Below are 13,140 nucleotides of genomic sequence, written 5' to 3'. Positions count from 1 at the left end.
AAAGACTAGATTTGCATAATATATACGTCACTGTGTACGTTAACAGGAAACCACAATTCCAAGTCACACAGAGATTGTGTGCACTTGATATGGGTCTCTGGCGTTTTGTCAGCCACGCGAATTGTGTGGATATAAAGGGAAAAGTTGAGACGGTGTTGGGTGGAGTTCCTGGGTAGCTCAGTTGGTAGAGTGCTGGTACGTTCAACCAGAGGTCCCGGGATCGATACCCGGCCCCGGAACAATTTTTCCCTTGAAATTATTCAAATCTGCTTTACAGGGAGTTTCACCTAAAAGACTAGATTTGCATAATATATACGTCACTGTGTACGTTAACAGAAAACCACAATTCCAAGTCACACAGAGATTGTGTGCACTCGATGTGGGTCTCTGGCGTTTCGTCAGCCCACGCGAGTTGTGTGGATATAAAGGGAAAAGTTGAGACGGTGTCGGGTGGAGTTCCCGGGTAGCTCAATTGGTAGAGCGCTGGTACGTTCAACCAGAGGTCCCGGGATCGATACCCGGCCCCAGAACAATTTTTCCCTTGAAATTATTCAAGGAATAAGCTGTTAAAATTTGCGCAATTATATCACTTCCACTTTGTTTAGCATAAAAATAATTGAAAAATAAATTAAAATGATTTAGTTACAGGAATATTTCCGGAGTTTGCATTAGACTCAACTGCAATTTTGTTCCATGTCAATTTCTTCTTTTGGAGAGAACAATTATCAATTTTTTTTACTTTCGACGATATCTCCATATTTCATAACTAGTTATCTTAGCTCACTTCTTTCTTTTCTGTAAAATGCTTTCTGGACATCTTGTATAATTTTTAGCTCTATAATATTTACTTCTGTATTTGTGTATGACAATAATGCCGATTTAACAATTTGAAGGTGCTGGAAAACAATTGAATGTAGGAAAGCACTCACGTCTAGCCATGTTGCCATATTTCTTTCGATGTCAAGGGAATGCTCAGGGCATATCAATGAATAGCGTCTCTGCAATATGATCTGAAATAAGTGCTAAGGAAATGCTCATTACTTAAGCGTTTCCTCATTTTATAAGTGACGACTATGAATTCGACCCTTAAGACATTTGTCGTCTGCCCATTCTTTTTTAACCTTATTGTAATTGTTTCTATTGCTGTCTTGGAGTCTACTAAGATTACCACTTTGTTGAAGTTTTGGGTTCTGATGATCAGGGTTCTTAGGGCTATTTCTATAGCTTCAACTTCCCTTCAAAGACTGATTTTTCTCTACCTGCTGATATGTAATGTGTTAACTCTCCACCTGTCCGGTTTTGGATAACATTCAATAAATAGCTAGTGCGAGATGTTTCAACTGGATGGGTTTGTTTCAGCTATTTTTTGTCGGGAAGTCCTTGGAGTTCTTAATACAGTGAAATTTCCCTTAACGGACACTTCCCAATAGCGGACTCCTCTCAATAGCAGACATTTTAAAATTCCCCTGCAAAATAACATTGGCCCTTATGATAAAATTCTTCCAAATAGCGGACATTCTCAATAACGGACGTGGACACTGAAATGTATCTCTCAACAACAATTAAAACTTCCAAATAACGGACAGTGTGAAAGAAAAGAAAGAAAAAGACAGTTGTAAATTAAATGGAATTCTAACGAAATTCTTTGCAACAATCATTATCGTGCATTTGAACGTTCTTGTACTTTATTGAAGGTAAGCAGCACAGTTGTTAGTTGTGATACTGTATGTGAGCAGTCCGTACTTTCTTAGTTTGTCAAGTTGAGTGTTCGGAAGTACAGTCACATTAAAAATGTCACAAAAACGTGAACGTTTGTCACTAAAAAAGAAAGTGGATATTGTAAAGGATAGTGAGAAGGAGAAATTAAGTGTTCGTGAGCTGGCCACAAAGTTTAATGTGGGAAAAACTCAGGTTAGTGAAATTTTGAAAAACAAGTATGTTATTTTAAAATCATACACTGAGAATGCAATTATAAATTTCTTTGTATAAGGTGAAGTGGTACAGTGACTGATGTTTATTTCATTTACAAAACATTTACTGGTACAATCTCTCTGGATGAATATTGTAAGCAAAATCTCACAATCTCACTGTCTACTGTATTATACTGTAAAATATAGTGTTGAATATGTATGAGAAATTTTAATGTACTGTATATATACTAACGATTTTCTAAATAGCGGACACTTCTCAATAATGGACATTTAGTTTTTTCCCAGCGGTGTCCACTATTGGGAAGTTTCACTGTAGTTGTTATAATGTTGGTATTCTGTGGGTTTAATTGGGAAGGATGGCTTATCAAGTTCTCTGGCATTAACAATATATTTTCTTAGGATTCTATCTGTGATGTGATGAAAAGATTCTGTTTTTTTCAAAGTGTGTGCTCTTGTTTGACTAGGATCTCCATTTTATCTTTTGACATCAACTTACATCTGAGTGCTACAGCTGCTTTTTGTCATTCCAAATGAATTTGTTTATATCTTGTATATACCTGCATTGCTTCACTGGTGTTCTGAAAATGTTTCAAATCAGCTATTTAACAATGTTCCATTAAGTATGAATTTATCCAGAATTCTGTGGCTCCAAGACAAAATCTAATATGTCATTTCTTGCAGTTTTTCAGGAGTGAGCATTTAAAGTTTGAACACTTGTATAAAAACATAATAATCAAATTCTATAACAATGAGTTAGAGAGAAAAATAATAGATATATATACATGTCATCTTTTGCCACATCAGGATGCACGACATATCGCAAAATCTCATTATTGACAAAAATTGACATATCACCTTTTGCTTTGGAAGCACAAAATTTGTCAGGACTAGTGCCAGTGAGATGGTATTTAGGTGAAATGAGACCAAGGTTTAGCCATGAAATTGCTTGACATTTACCTTAGGGGAAACCTCAAATAAAGTCTGTCCGATGATCAGTCTAAGTGGAATTTGAACCCACAGATAAGTGTAGTATAAATCTGATGTCTGATTAGTGGAATATGTAGCTAGTCAGCGATGTATGCAATGGAGGGGGGAAGGAACTGGCCACCCTACCTCATTATTTCCTGGCCTATTTGCCTCATGAGTGGTGTCACTTGTGGGGTGCAGACCTGTCTTTGGACAGTTGACTATACAACAAAATGAGCGTAAACTTATGCAGTGAGCCCAGCTTTTTAACCCCAAGCTTTACTGATAGCTTTGGAAGTACCCAAAATATGAATGAGTATTTACAAACAAATATTGTGCTTTTACAGAAATTAAAACTCGTGTTCTGACTCCTCTAACCAATTGTCAGAGAGAAAATAAGTATAAGCCATCTTTCTACCAAAACCAATCAAACACTCTTGAACATTACACAACTCTAAAGCTCAGTTTTCAGTTTAAATTTGAACTCTGATGACAGTACGATTTATCAATACTGTAAGTTTTATCACTAAATTTAGAAATTACTAGTACAGTAACAAATCAGTTAGAAATTGCTAAGTATTCAGATAGCCAGTTGTGATTTTGTGCCGTAAGTTATAAATGCACGAGTTTTTCTGCATGTTTAAAATCATATGTACTCACTTTCACTTTGTCAGCACTCAAAGCCAGATATTGTCAGACCATCGGATCTATGCCCCTTCAGCGCTGTCGTCGTTCTTGGAAAAGTTAACACCTCTACTCACCCCATTCCACCCGTTTTTCTCCCACTACATCAAATAGCAGGCCACAAACCTTGCCGAATAGGGATGTTGCCAAACTTCCGTCAAACAGTGTCATGTCTCTTGAATATTGCTTATAATAATGTAAGGTTAATTATTACTTATTCATAATTTAATTTAAGTAGGTCTAATGACGCTGATTGACTTATGCAAAATGCTATTACTTGCTTAATAATATTTCTTTCACCACTCCGTGCTACAGTATTCATGTTGAGTTGACAACACTGGACTGCAAGTGCAAATAAACTGTCCCGCAAGAAGGCTCAAAATTGTGAGTAGTGGGGGAGAGAAAGGGAGAGGGATAGAAAAGAGAGAAATAGGAATACAGGGAGAGAAATGAATTGCCGAGGCTGAAAAGGAATTAAGGTTCAGTTTGCATATCTTACGGGGGCACAGATCAGATGGTCGGACTATAAAAGGGTGATTTATCTTCTTAACAAGTATTTGTTTAAAACTACAGATTCTTGTCACAATAAATATGTTCTGCCATGACTGCAAATTAAATCTAAGTTTGAAACTTGTCTTTCATTATCTGAGGCATAATCAGGACATAAATAATGACTCATATACTAATGAGGAAATGAAAGTTGAGGGGGGAAATGAAATGATGAAGCACTCTAAAGGAGAAGTCAATTACTACAGAGCAATTCAACTCCTTTGCCAATGTCAAGCAGTGCCACTTTTACCCTCAAAACTTCAAATCAGTTCAGATATTATTGTATAACATATTTAACACATCAGCACTTGTTGGGGACCATTGTCAAGTGACCCAGAGTTGTGGAAATAGATGGGGAGCCCATGTAAAACAATCAGTGTAATAGACTGGATTGATGCTGAAATGTTTTCAGTTGACTGCAGTTGCAACTATTTTGATCCTTTTATTATGGGGAAACGTTTTTAAAACTATTTTTAACAGTTCGAATGTCATCCAAATCGAGCTTCCAGGTATAACTCTCTATAAAGCTGATTTGAATAATTTCGAGGGGAACATTGTTCCAGGACCGGGTATCGAACCCGGGACCTTTGGTTAAATGTACCAATGCTCCACCAACTGAACTACCCGGGAATTTTACCAGACACCGACCCAATTGGAAATTATTCAAATCAGCTTTACAGGGAGTTATACCTGAAAGCTCGATTTGCATAATACATGTCACTGGTCACTGTTCATTAACCACAATTTAAGTCACACAGAGTTAGTGTGCACTCAATGTTGGTTGCTTGACAGTTGTCCGCCCATTTTGAGGTCTGTGGATATAGAGGGAATAATTGGATTGGTGTCTGGTAGAGTTCCCGGGTAGCTCAGTTGGTGGAGCTTTGGTATGTTTAACCAAAGGTCCCGGGTTCGATACCCGGCCCAGGAACAATTTTTTCCTCGAAATTATTCAGTTCAAATGTCGTCAATTTTAAAATAAAATTAAAGAATATATTGGACACTCATTTCCTAATGTCTTAAATCTGTGGCGCTACAGCCTGCGAAGGGTCCAGATCGACCAGCCAACTGCTGGCCTCACGCTCACATGCCAAAGGAGAGGTGAACGATCATCCAACCAGAATTGAGGTATCGTGTGGTTAGCACGATGATCCCCCCCAGTTGTTATAGCTGGCATTCGCATCCGGATTTCGCTACCTATCATAGCTCCCCAAGTGCATCACGATGCTGGGTGGGCACCGGTCCCATGCATGGGCCGAGATTTCATGAGAAAATTTCTTCCCCCATGAGGACTCGAAACCGTGCGCATTCCATATCGCGAGTCCTAGGCAAGATGCCTTAGACCACGACGTCATGGTACAGGACTTCCTGATGTCTTACATTACATATTAATATTACTTTATGAACTGCAGATGCGTAAATTCTACATACATAACAGTTGAGGATTTAATGAATAAATCTGTGCAATGTATCTGTTCTAACGTGTATTATAACTATAATATGATGAAATCATATCAGTAAAAGTATGATTTGGAAGGTAGAAACAAAACAATTATATTAATTTTAAAAGTTACCCATTGAGCAACTCACTGCAGCTTCTGCTTGCCAACATGAAAGCATCACCAAGAACATGTTAAGTCTTATGAGTGTGCATCACAGTCACTATGTTGTCAAAGAAAAGGTACCAGTAATAAAAGACAAAACAATTTGTAACAAATCCATTTAATGTAATCATTGTAGTTTTTCCATCTTTTACCAATTAACTATAAATGCATATTATTATCTTCCACCTAGTCTATGAAAAATAAAATATAAATTCAACAAACACAGAACTCAGACTTAGCTAAATTAGACACACAAGACTGTCCTGCTGGAATGACTGAAAAGATAAGATCTTAGGGGAAACTATAAATGAATAATTGACAGATGTTTAACTACAAGTTCTTGGGACTGTTACGTTCAGCATTCTCTGCTGTACAGGAAAATACAATTTTCATGCAGTGGGTAAGAAGTGTCACCTTCCAAATTACCCTTGCCAATTAATTGTGTACAAACTATATCACAGGAATTATCAAAATATGTTTAAACTTAATGTTCACGTTCTCATCCACATGCTCTCAATATTACATCACATACTTGTGACCATGCCATCATTTTCTTGCATCACAAGTAATTCATCTACTGCAAAAGTCATCGTACAAATAGGCACAGTTCTGCAATATCCTGTGATATTTTCATCATTCATTAAAGTACAAATATGTCATCAGCATTGGATACTAATGCATAGTAAGTGCAACTGAATGGAAATACAGAACTAGTTTTATAATAAAACTTCCTAAGCAACCACTGATATGTGATGGGAAACAGGAGTATATAAAAATTGTTTTTGTACGCGTTCCTTTTATATAAATTGCACAAGGTCACTTTGTAACAGCTTCCATAATTGACAGAAGACTACTATTTATGAAGTAAAGTATACTTTAAGACCATAGTGGTCACATTAATTCCATCTCACCTCGAATTTTATATGAGACACTTTCTGTAATTTGTAACTGCCCAACTCCCTTTATGTCAGAAATATAACAAGTTCAATTTTACATACACTCTGAATACTTAAGAAAATCTATATATGTATGTTGTAAAAGTACAAAACTGCCTTTCACCAAAATGACGTTAAAACTTAGAATACTTTTTATAATTTGGACCTGAATTCCTCAATTCTATCCTTGGCACGTCTCTGAAGGTCGGTCAGCTTCATCGCCAATCCCATGTTTCCCTGTATTTTTATCTTTCCTTGAAAGAAGGCTTTCTGTGGATTCAATTTCCCAGAAATTAAATCAACAACATCTGCATCATCCATTATGAACGTCACGTCCGGTTTTGCTGGAGAAAGAAAGACAAATGCATATAAGAAAATGTATGTATATTATCAGGAAGAATTGAAACGTGGGAAAACATGCGATCACCTAAGAAGTTAATGTGCATCATTAACAGAGGGCAGCAGCTTGTGAGATCTGTTATTCGAGCAAACATTATGAGGTCATAAGGCCCGTAACACACTTGCAGAGTTTTCACCAGCGAGAAAATTAAAAAAATTGATAATATGGATTCAATGGACGTCCACACACTGGAAGAGATTCTCGCTAGAGGCAAAAACCTCGCTCGAATCGGTAGCTCAGCAAATTTTCTTGACACATTTATCAAAGATGTTTGACATTTATACTCTTTATGACGACTGAATGTAGAAAAAGATATCACAGGTGGCGATGAATTGTATTGTTTTTATTTGAAAATGTGGAAAGACAGCTGATAATTGGAGTCAGAAACTTATCGAACTTGTACGATGTCACCCGTAGGCCTATTTATATGATACATGGGATGAAAACTATAAAAACACGAAACTTAAAGAAGAAATCTGGAGACAAATATCAGATTATCTGAAAATAAATAGGGCTATATTTTATTTTGATGAGATTTAATGGTATTAATTAAACATTTGAAATAATGTATCTATACTGTATGTCTTAACAGTTTACATAATTTTATTCAGAACATAGCAAAGAATCCTCTATCATATCATGAATAGCAAAAAACTGAGGTCTATTCAACCTGAAATAATGCCAAATCGAAACCAGTGTCCAAAACTCGCCCTTATTTTCATAAGATACAAGGTGATTTTCAGATATTTCTGGTTTTAATTTTAGGCCTACTTTTTCTTTCCACTAACAAAATATGTTCATGTAACTCCATTTCCTCATCATCTGAATACTCAGATTCAACATAGCGTTCGTACATAATTTGTAAAGTACGAAAATATACTTACAGGTTATATATTTAAGTACGACAATATACGTAAATACATAACCTATAATATTTCTCCCGAGTGACTACAATAATCAGAAAAATGCTTTCTGCATGAAGGCAGTGCATAGATGATCATAGCAAGGTGTGATCTGCGATAACGAGAACTCGCAAAGTGTGTGGAGGAGAGCTCTTCGCCTCTTTCTCGCAACACATTTCTCGCTAGCGAAAACTCTTCAAGTATGTTACGGGCCTAATACTGGGACAAGGTAGGTGAAACTTTGATCTCTCACCACACCACATACGAGAGGAAAAGTGTACTACTTAAATAATTGAAAATAACACCAAAATTTTAACACACCAATGTGAAATCTATTACCTCACCTAACCCACAAAAAAATACATCCCTTGCTAACAGTTCCATATAGTATACAACACTTCATACTGGAAAACAAGTGTTTATAAATGATCTTGCCCCACTAATAAAAGATGTAGGTCATCCCATATTATTTGCAGATGACACAAGTATAGTAATAACAGCCAATAACTCCAACACATTCCAATCTTCAACAGAGGAAATTCTCTTCAAAATATGTGACTGGTTCTCAGTCAATAAATTAGTATTAAATTGTAACAAAACTAACATAATTCAATTTAAATCCTATCCAAATTCAACCTCGCAAATTTCTAGAGCAATAATTAACAATAGATCCCTATTAGAAACAACAACCACTTCTTGACTTAAAAATCGATAATGTGTTAAATTGGAAAAATCAAATTAAAGAAATTACCCCCAAACTAAATTCAGCGCGTTTTTCTATTAGATTTATGCAAAAGATAGTAAATATCAATGCCTTAAAAACAATATACTTTGCATACTTCCACTCGGTAATGAGTTTTGGAATAATATTCTGGGGAAATTCCACAGATAGTAACAGTATATTTCTATTACAAAAAAGAGTAATTAGAATAATAGTAGGTGTCAAATCCAGGGAATCGTGTAGGACTATTTTAAAAAAACTACAAATAATGTCCATGGCTTGTCAGTATATCTTTTCATTAATAATCTTCCTCGTATGTAATCATAAAAACTTTGTAACTAATTCAACAGTTCATAGCATAAATACACGTCAAAAAATGACTTTCATACTCCATCGCCAAGTCTTTTGTGCTATCAAAAAGGAGTGTGTTATATGGCAGTAAAAATTTTTAATAGCCTCCCTATCGATATTAAAAATGAAACTCAAAACATAAGATTATTTAGGGCCAAATTAATGAAGTACCTAATTTCTCACACCTTCTATTCTGTAGGTGAATTCATGACACTCAATAACACTTCATGAAATTGATACTAAAACTGTGTGTTGAACTAGTAACTATATTGTAAATCTCGTCTGTATATATTTCATCTTGACTGTGACTATAAATTAAGACTTTATAATAGTATTAAGTTTTTTGCCTTGTTCCATATTATAGCTGTAAAGCAATGTATGAATACCACGGAATGTTAATAAATACAATACAATACAATACAATACAAAGCAACAATATCTTTAGCAAAACCTGTGTCCATCCAAAACCCCGATCTCCACCCCTCAGAGTATGAGTCCTTATATACTGAATGAGTCAAGACCTAATGTTATAAATAAAAAAGGCATCTCAGTCACAACCACCTCACAAAATATACCAGATGAAACAATGAAGTAATTAAACAATTGAAATACGATCCTTTGATCTAGGGAGCACTTGTTTTTGGTGCAAGGATAATTCATTCAGCATTTAAATAACTACAATACTATAATTTTGACCCAGTCAGCATAAATGTTGGTGCAAGCACAATTTTATTTCTTTAACATGTTTCCTAATTTATTGTTATTTTATTCAAATAATTAATATACTATCAATTAGTCTAGGGAACATTCGTTTTTTCTGCAAGAATAATTCTGTTAACATGTTTCTAAATTAGTCTTGAATGCATTCCTTAAGAAATCACTCCAAAACAATAAGAATAAAGTATTGAATTTGCATGAAGATTTTTTTGTGTTGGCCCCATTATGCATCACTGTTTATGTGAATAGAAACAAATGAAAATACATTTCATTTTCAATATATGTTAGTGCAAGAAGCACTTCAATGTTTTAATTTTTAACATACCAAAGAACCATAATAATTAAGGATAAATTAACATGATTTCTGCATATTTTCGCTCGCCATGTAAGTAAAATAATATTGCAGTTATCTCATGATCATAATAGTGATTAAAGATAAAAACTGTGTGGTAGAGTTTACGATAATGTCACCACTAATGAAAAATCAGATATCAATTCCGTGTGTGATGTCCGAAATATTATTTCATCTCTCACGTTAGTTTGGTCATTAAATAATGAAACGCAAATCAGACATCAGTCCCATGTGTGATGTGGGGAGATATCAAAGAATGATGCAAGTAATTACATAATATTTCGTAGTTTCTTTTCTTTTTAAGCTGGTTATTAGCGATGCTGTATCAACTACTAGGTTATTTAGTATCGATGGAATTAGTGATAGCAAGATGGTGTTTGGCGAAATGAGGCCGAGAATTTCCCACAGATTACCAGACATTCGCCTTATGGTTGGGGAAATCGTCGAAAAAAAATCCAAACAGGTAATCAGCTCAAGTGGGAATCGAACCCACGCACGAGCGAACTGCAGATCAGTAGGCAAGTGCCTCAGGTGACCGAACTATACTGGTGGCTAGTTTCCTTTTTAAAAGGCTTCAACCAAATTAGAATTTGAGAAAATATTTCTTCAATCCTGGCATTGAAACAAAAGTGATTGCAACAAGATCATATGACCATTGTAGCTAATATAATAATAATAATAATAATAATAATAATAATAATAATAATAATAATAATAATAATAATAACAACAACAACAACAACAACAAAGCGAAGCATGATAAGTAAACTTTGATACAAATTAAACTATTTTTCTGTAATTAGTTTTCGTCTATGAAAAACAAAGACATAAATTGTGAAATAGAATGCTGAGATCAGCAGTTGTGTTAATACAGTATGCTGCATATACAACTTACTGGTATTATAATTGGTCGTATTGCGCATATTTAGTGGGGAGATCTGACCGCTCTCTCATTTTACTCCTGTGTGAGAGAACGGCCAGATATCCCCATTAAACATGCAAGTTATGACCATTTAAAATGCTGGTAAGTTGTATATGCTGTGCACTGTACAACAGAATATTAAATGTACAGTCTTAAAAAAAAGTTTTATTGCACAGAAGTCCAGGAAAGGAGGCATTGCACATTATCATACAACGAAACAAAACTAATTTTATTACCCAACTAGTCAGTCTCTTGTGAACCAGATCGCTCGTCCTCTGATCATGCACACTGCCTCCTTTCTGGGACTTGTAAAGTATCTATGTGACAAAACTTTTTTCTAAGACTGTATATAATCAAGAGCTCGCACACAAATTTCAGTAACATTCAGTATAATGCTATGCCTTAATCAAAAACTCAAAATGAATTCCTTTACAGTTACAGCTGTTGCATTAAGTCTAATTAGTACTGATGATGATGACTGAAACACTATTTTTCAAATGTCTGGGTTTTTGTATGTATCTAATGCTGTTAGAAAAATTTTTGTCCTTAATGAATACCTGCAAATTCATCCAATTATGAATTTTACTCATAAAACAACACTAGTTTATCTCAAGTCCTTAGACCAGGGATGCATAACTGGGAGAGAGAGGGGAGGAAGCATGGAGAAAGCACTGGTTCTCCTTCCACAATCCTCCAGTGTTGAATGACGTCTCCATGACCCATCTGCAACCCTGTACAAATCCTCTCTACCCTACCATGTCAATGACGCATGGGGTTAAAGAAAGGGATGAGTGACATATTCCGGCTTGTGACCTTTGCTACAACTGTCGCTCAGTTATGCATGCCTAGCTTATATGATATCACAAAATGGTCATTTTTGGAATTAAATTTTTAGAATTTCATCAATTTTTCTTTGCATAAGTATAATGACGACGAAAACAATTCAGACCACATGTTCCTAAAAGTTCAGTCCAGAGCAATAACCCCAATCGATAATAATATGTGATTAACTGTTAAAAAATTCAAATGAGCCCATGGTTAGTGACATTTAAATATGCTATCATGACCTCAGAAGAGATTCCCTTCATTATTTCAATAATTTGATAGAATATGCAAGGCTTGTGACGTCTGCCACAACTGTCGCCCAGTTCTGCATGCCTGCCTTAGATGATAATATCACAAAATGGTCATTGTTGAAATACAGTTTTTAGAATTTCATCAATTTTTCTTTGCATAAGTATAGTGATGACGAAAACAGTACAGACCACATGTTCCTAGAATGTTCAGTCCAGAGCAATAATCGCAATCGATAATGATATGTGATTAACTGTTAAAAAAATTCAAATGAGCCCATGGTTAGTGGCATTTAAATATGCTATCATGTCCACAGAAGAGATTCCCTTCATTATTTCAATGATTTTATAGGATATGCAAGTGTTTACGCATTATTTTAGTGTGGTTTCGATGTAGTTACTAACAGGCTTCATTTTTTTTTTATTATTCCACTTAACAACCAGCACAACTTCATGCTTACCTTTGCCATTGAATTCAATACTTCCTTTACCAGTCTTCGCATTTATAATCCAATATCCCTCTTTTCCTTGTGGACCATTTCGTACTTTAAAAGCATATACGCCTCTCACTCTTTCGATCAGGTTGTCATCATCTGTCTGCATTGCAGCCTCCAATGCTTTAAATAAAATGGATGCTTTGAAGTCATCAGGATCGACATCTGCACTTGTGTAATGAAATCCAACAGACCTAAACAAAATAAAACAACCTACTTACTCAAATCAATTCCACAAAGGCTTATGAAATAGCCAGCATATCTGACTATAGAATCTTTCAAATGGATAGTGGTTTGACCTTGATGAGTCTCGGAGCATCATCTAAGAAGGAGTTTACACTGTTGTCATATGTAGTCCCACTGTGATGATTAATGCAAAAAGAAATCCCGATATTATAAATGTCACTGCTGTTGTGTCCATTATTATTTCATATTACTTACTTCATAATGTATAATGAGAGCAAAATTCTGGATACACATGTCCAAATCACATTTTTTAACTTCTCTAATTTTCACTGTATTCTTTGTTCATTCAATAACAA

General features: G+C 35.2%; 1 protein-coding gene across 1 annotated transcript in view; it reads right to left on the bottom strand.

The window, feature by feature from the left end:
• Positions 1 to 6,673: 6,673 nt before the first annotated feature.
• ScpX (Sterol carrier protein X-related thiolase) overlaps positions 6,674 to 13,140 on the bottom strand; it is a 50,292-nt gene continuing 43,825 nt past the window's right edge. The window contains exons 8-9 of the mRNA XM_069838213.1: positions 12,566 to 12,792; positions 6,674 to 7,010 (exon numbers count right to left, since the gene is read on the bottom strand). Of these exons, the coding sequence (XP_069694314.1) occupies positions 6,820 to 7,010; positions 12,566 to 12,792 (418 nt within the window). The 3' untranslated portion in view covers positions 6,674 to 6,819. The remainder of the gene's footprint in view (positions 7,011 to 12,565; positions 12,793 to 13,140) is intronic.

Source organism: Periplaneta americana, chromosome 10 (assembly GCF_040183065.1).
Source record: "Periplaneta americana isolate PAMFEO1 chromosome 10, P.americana_PAMFEO1_priV1, whole genome shotgun sequence".
Lineage (NCBI taxonomy): Eukaryota > Metazoa > Arthropoda > Insecta > Blattodea > Blattidae > Periplaneta > Periplaneta americana.
This window is presented reverse-complemented; position numbering and strand designations above follow the sequence as displayed.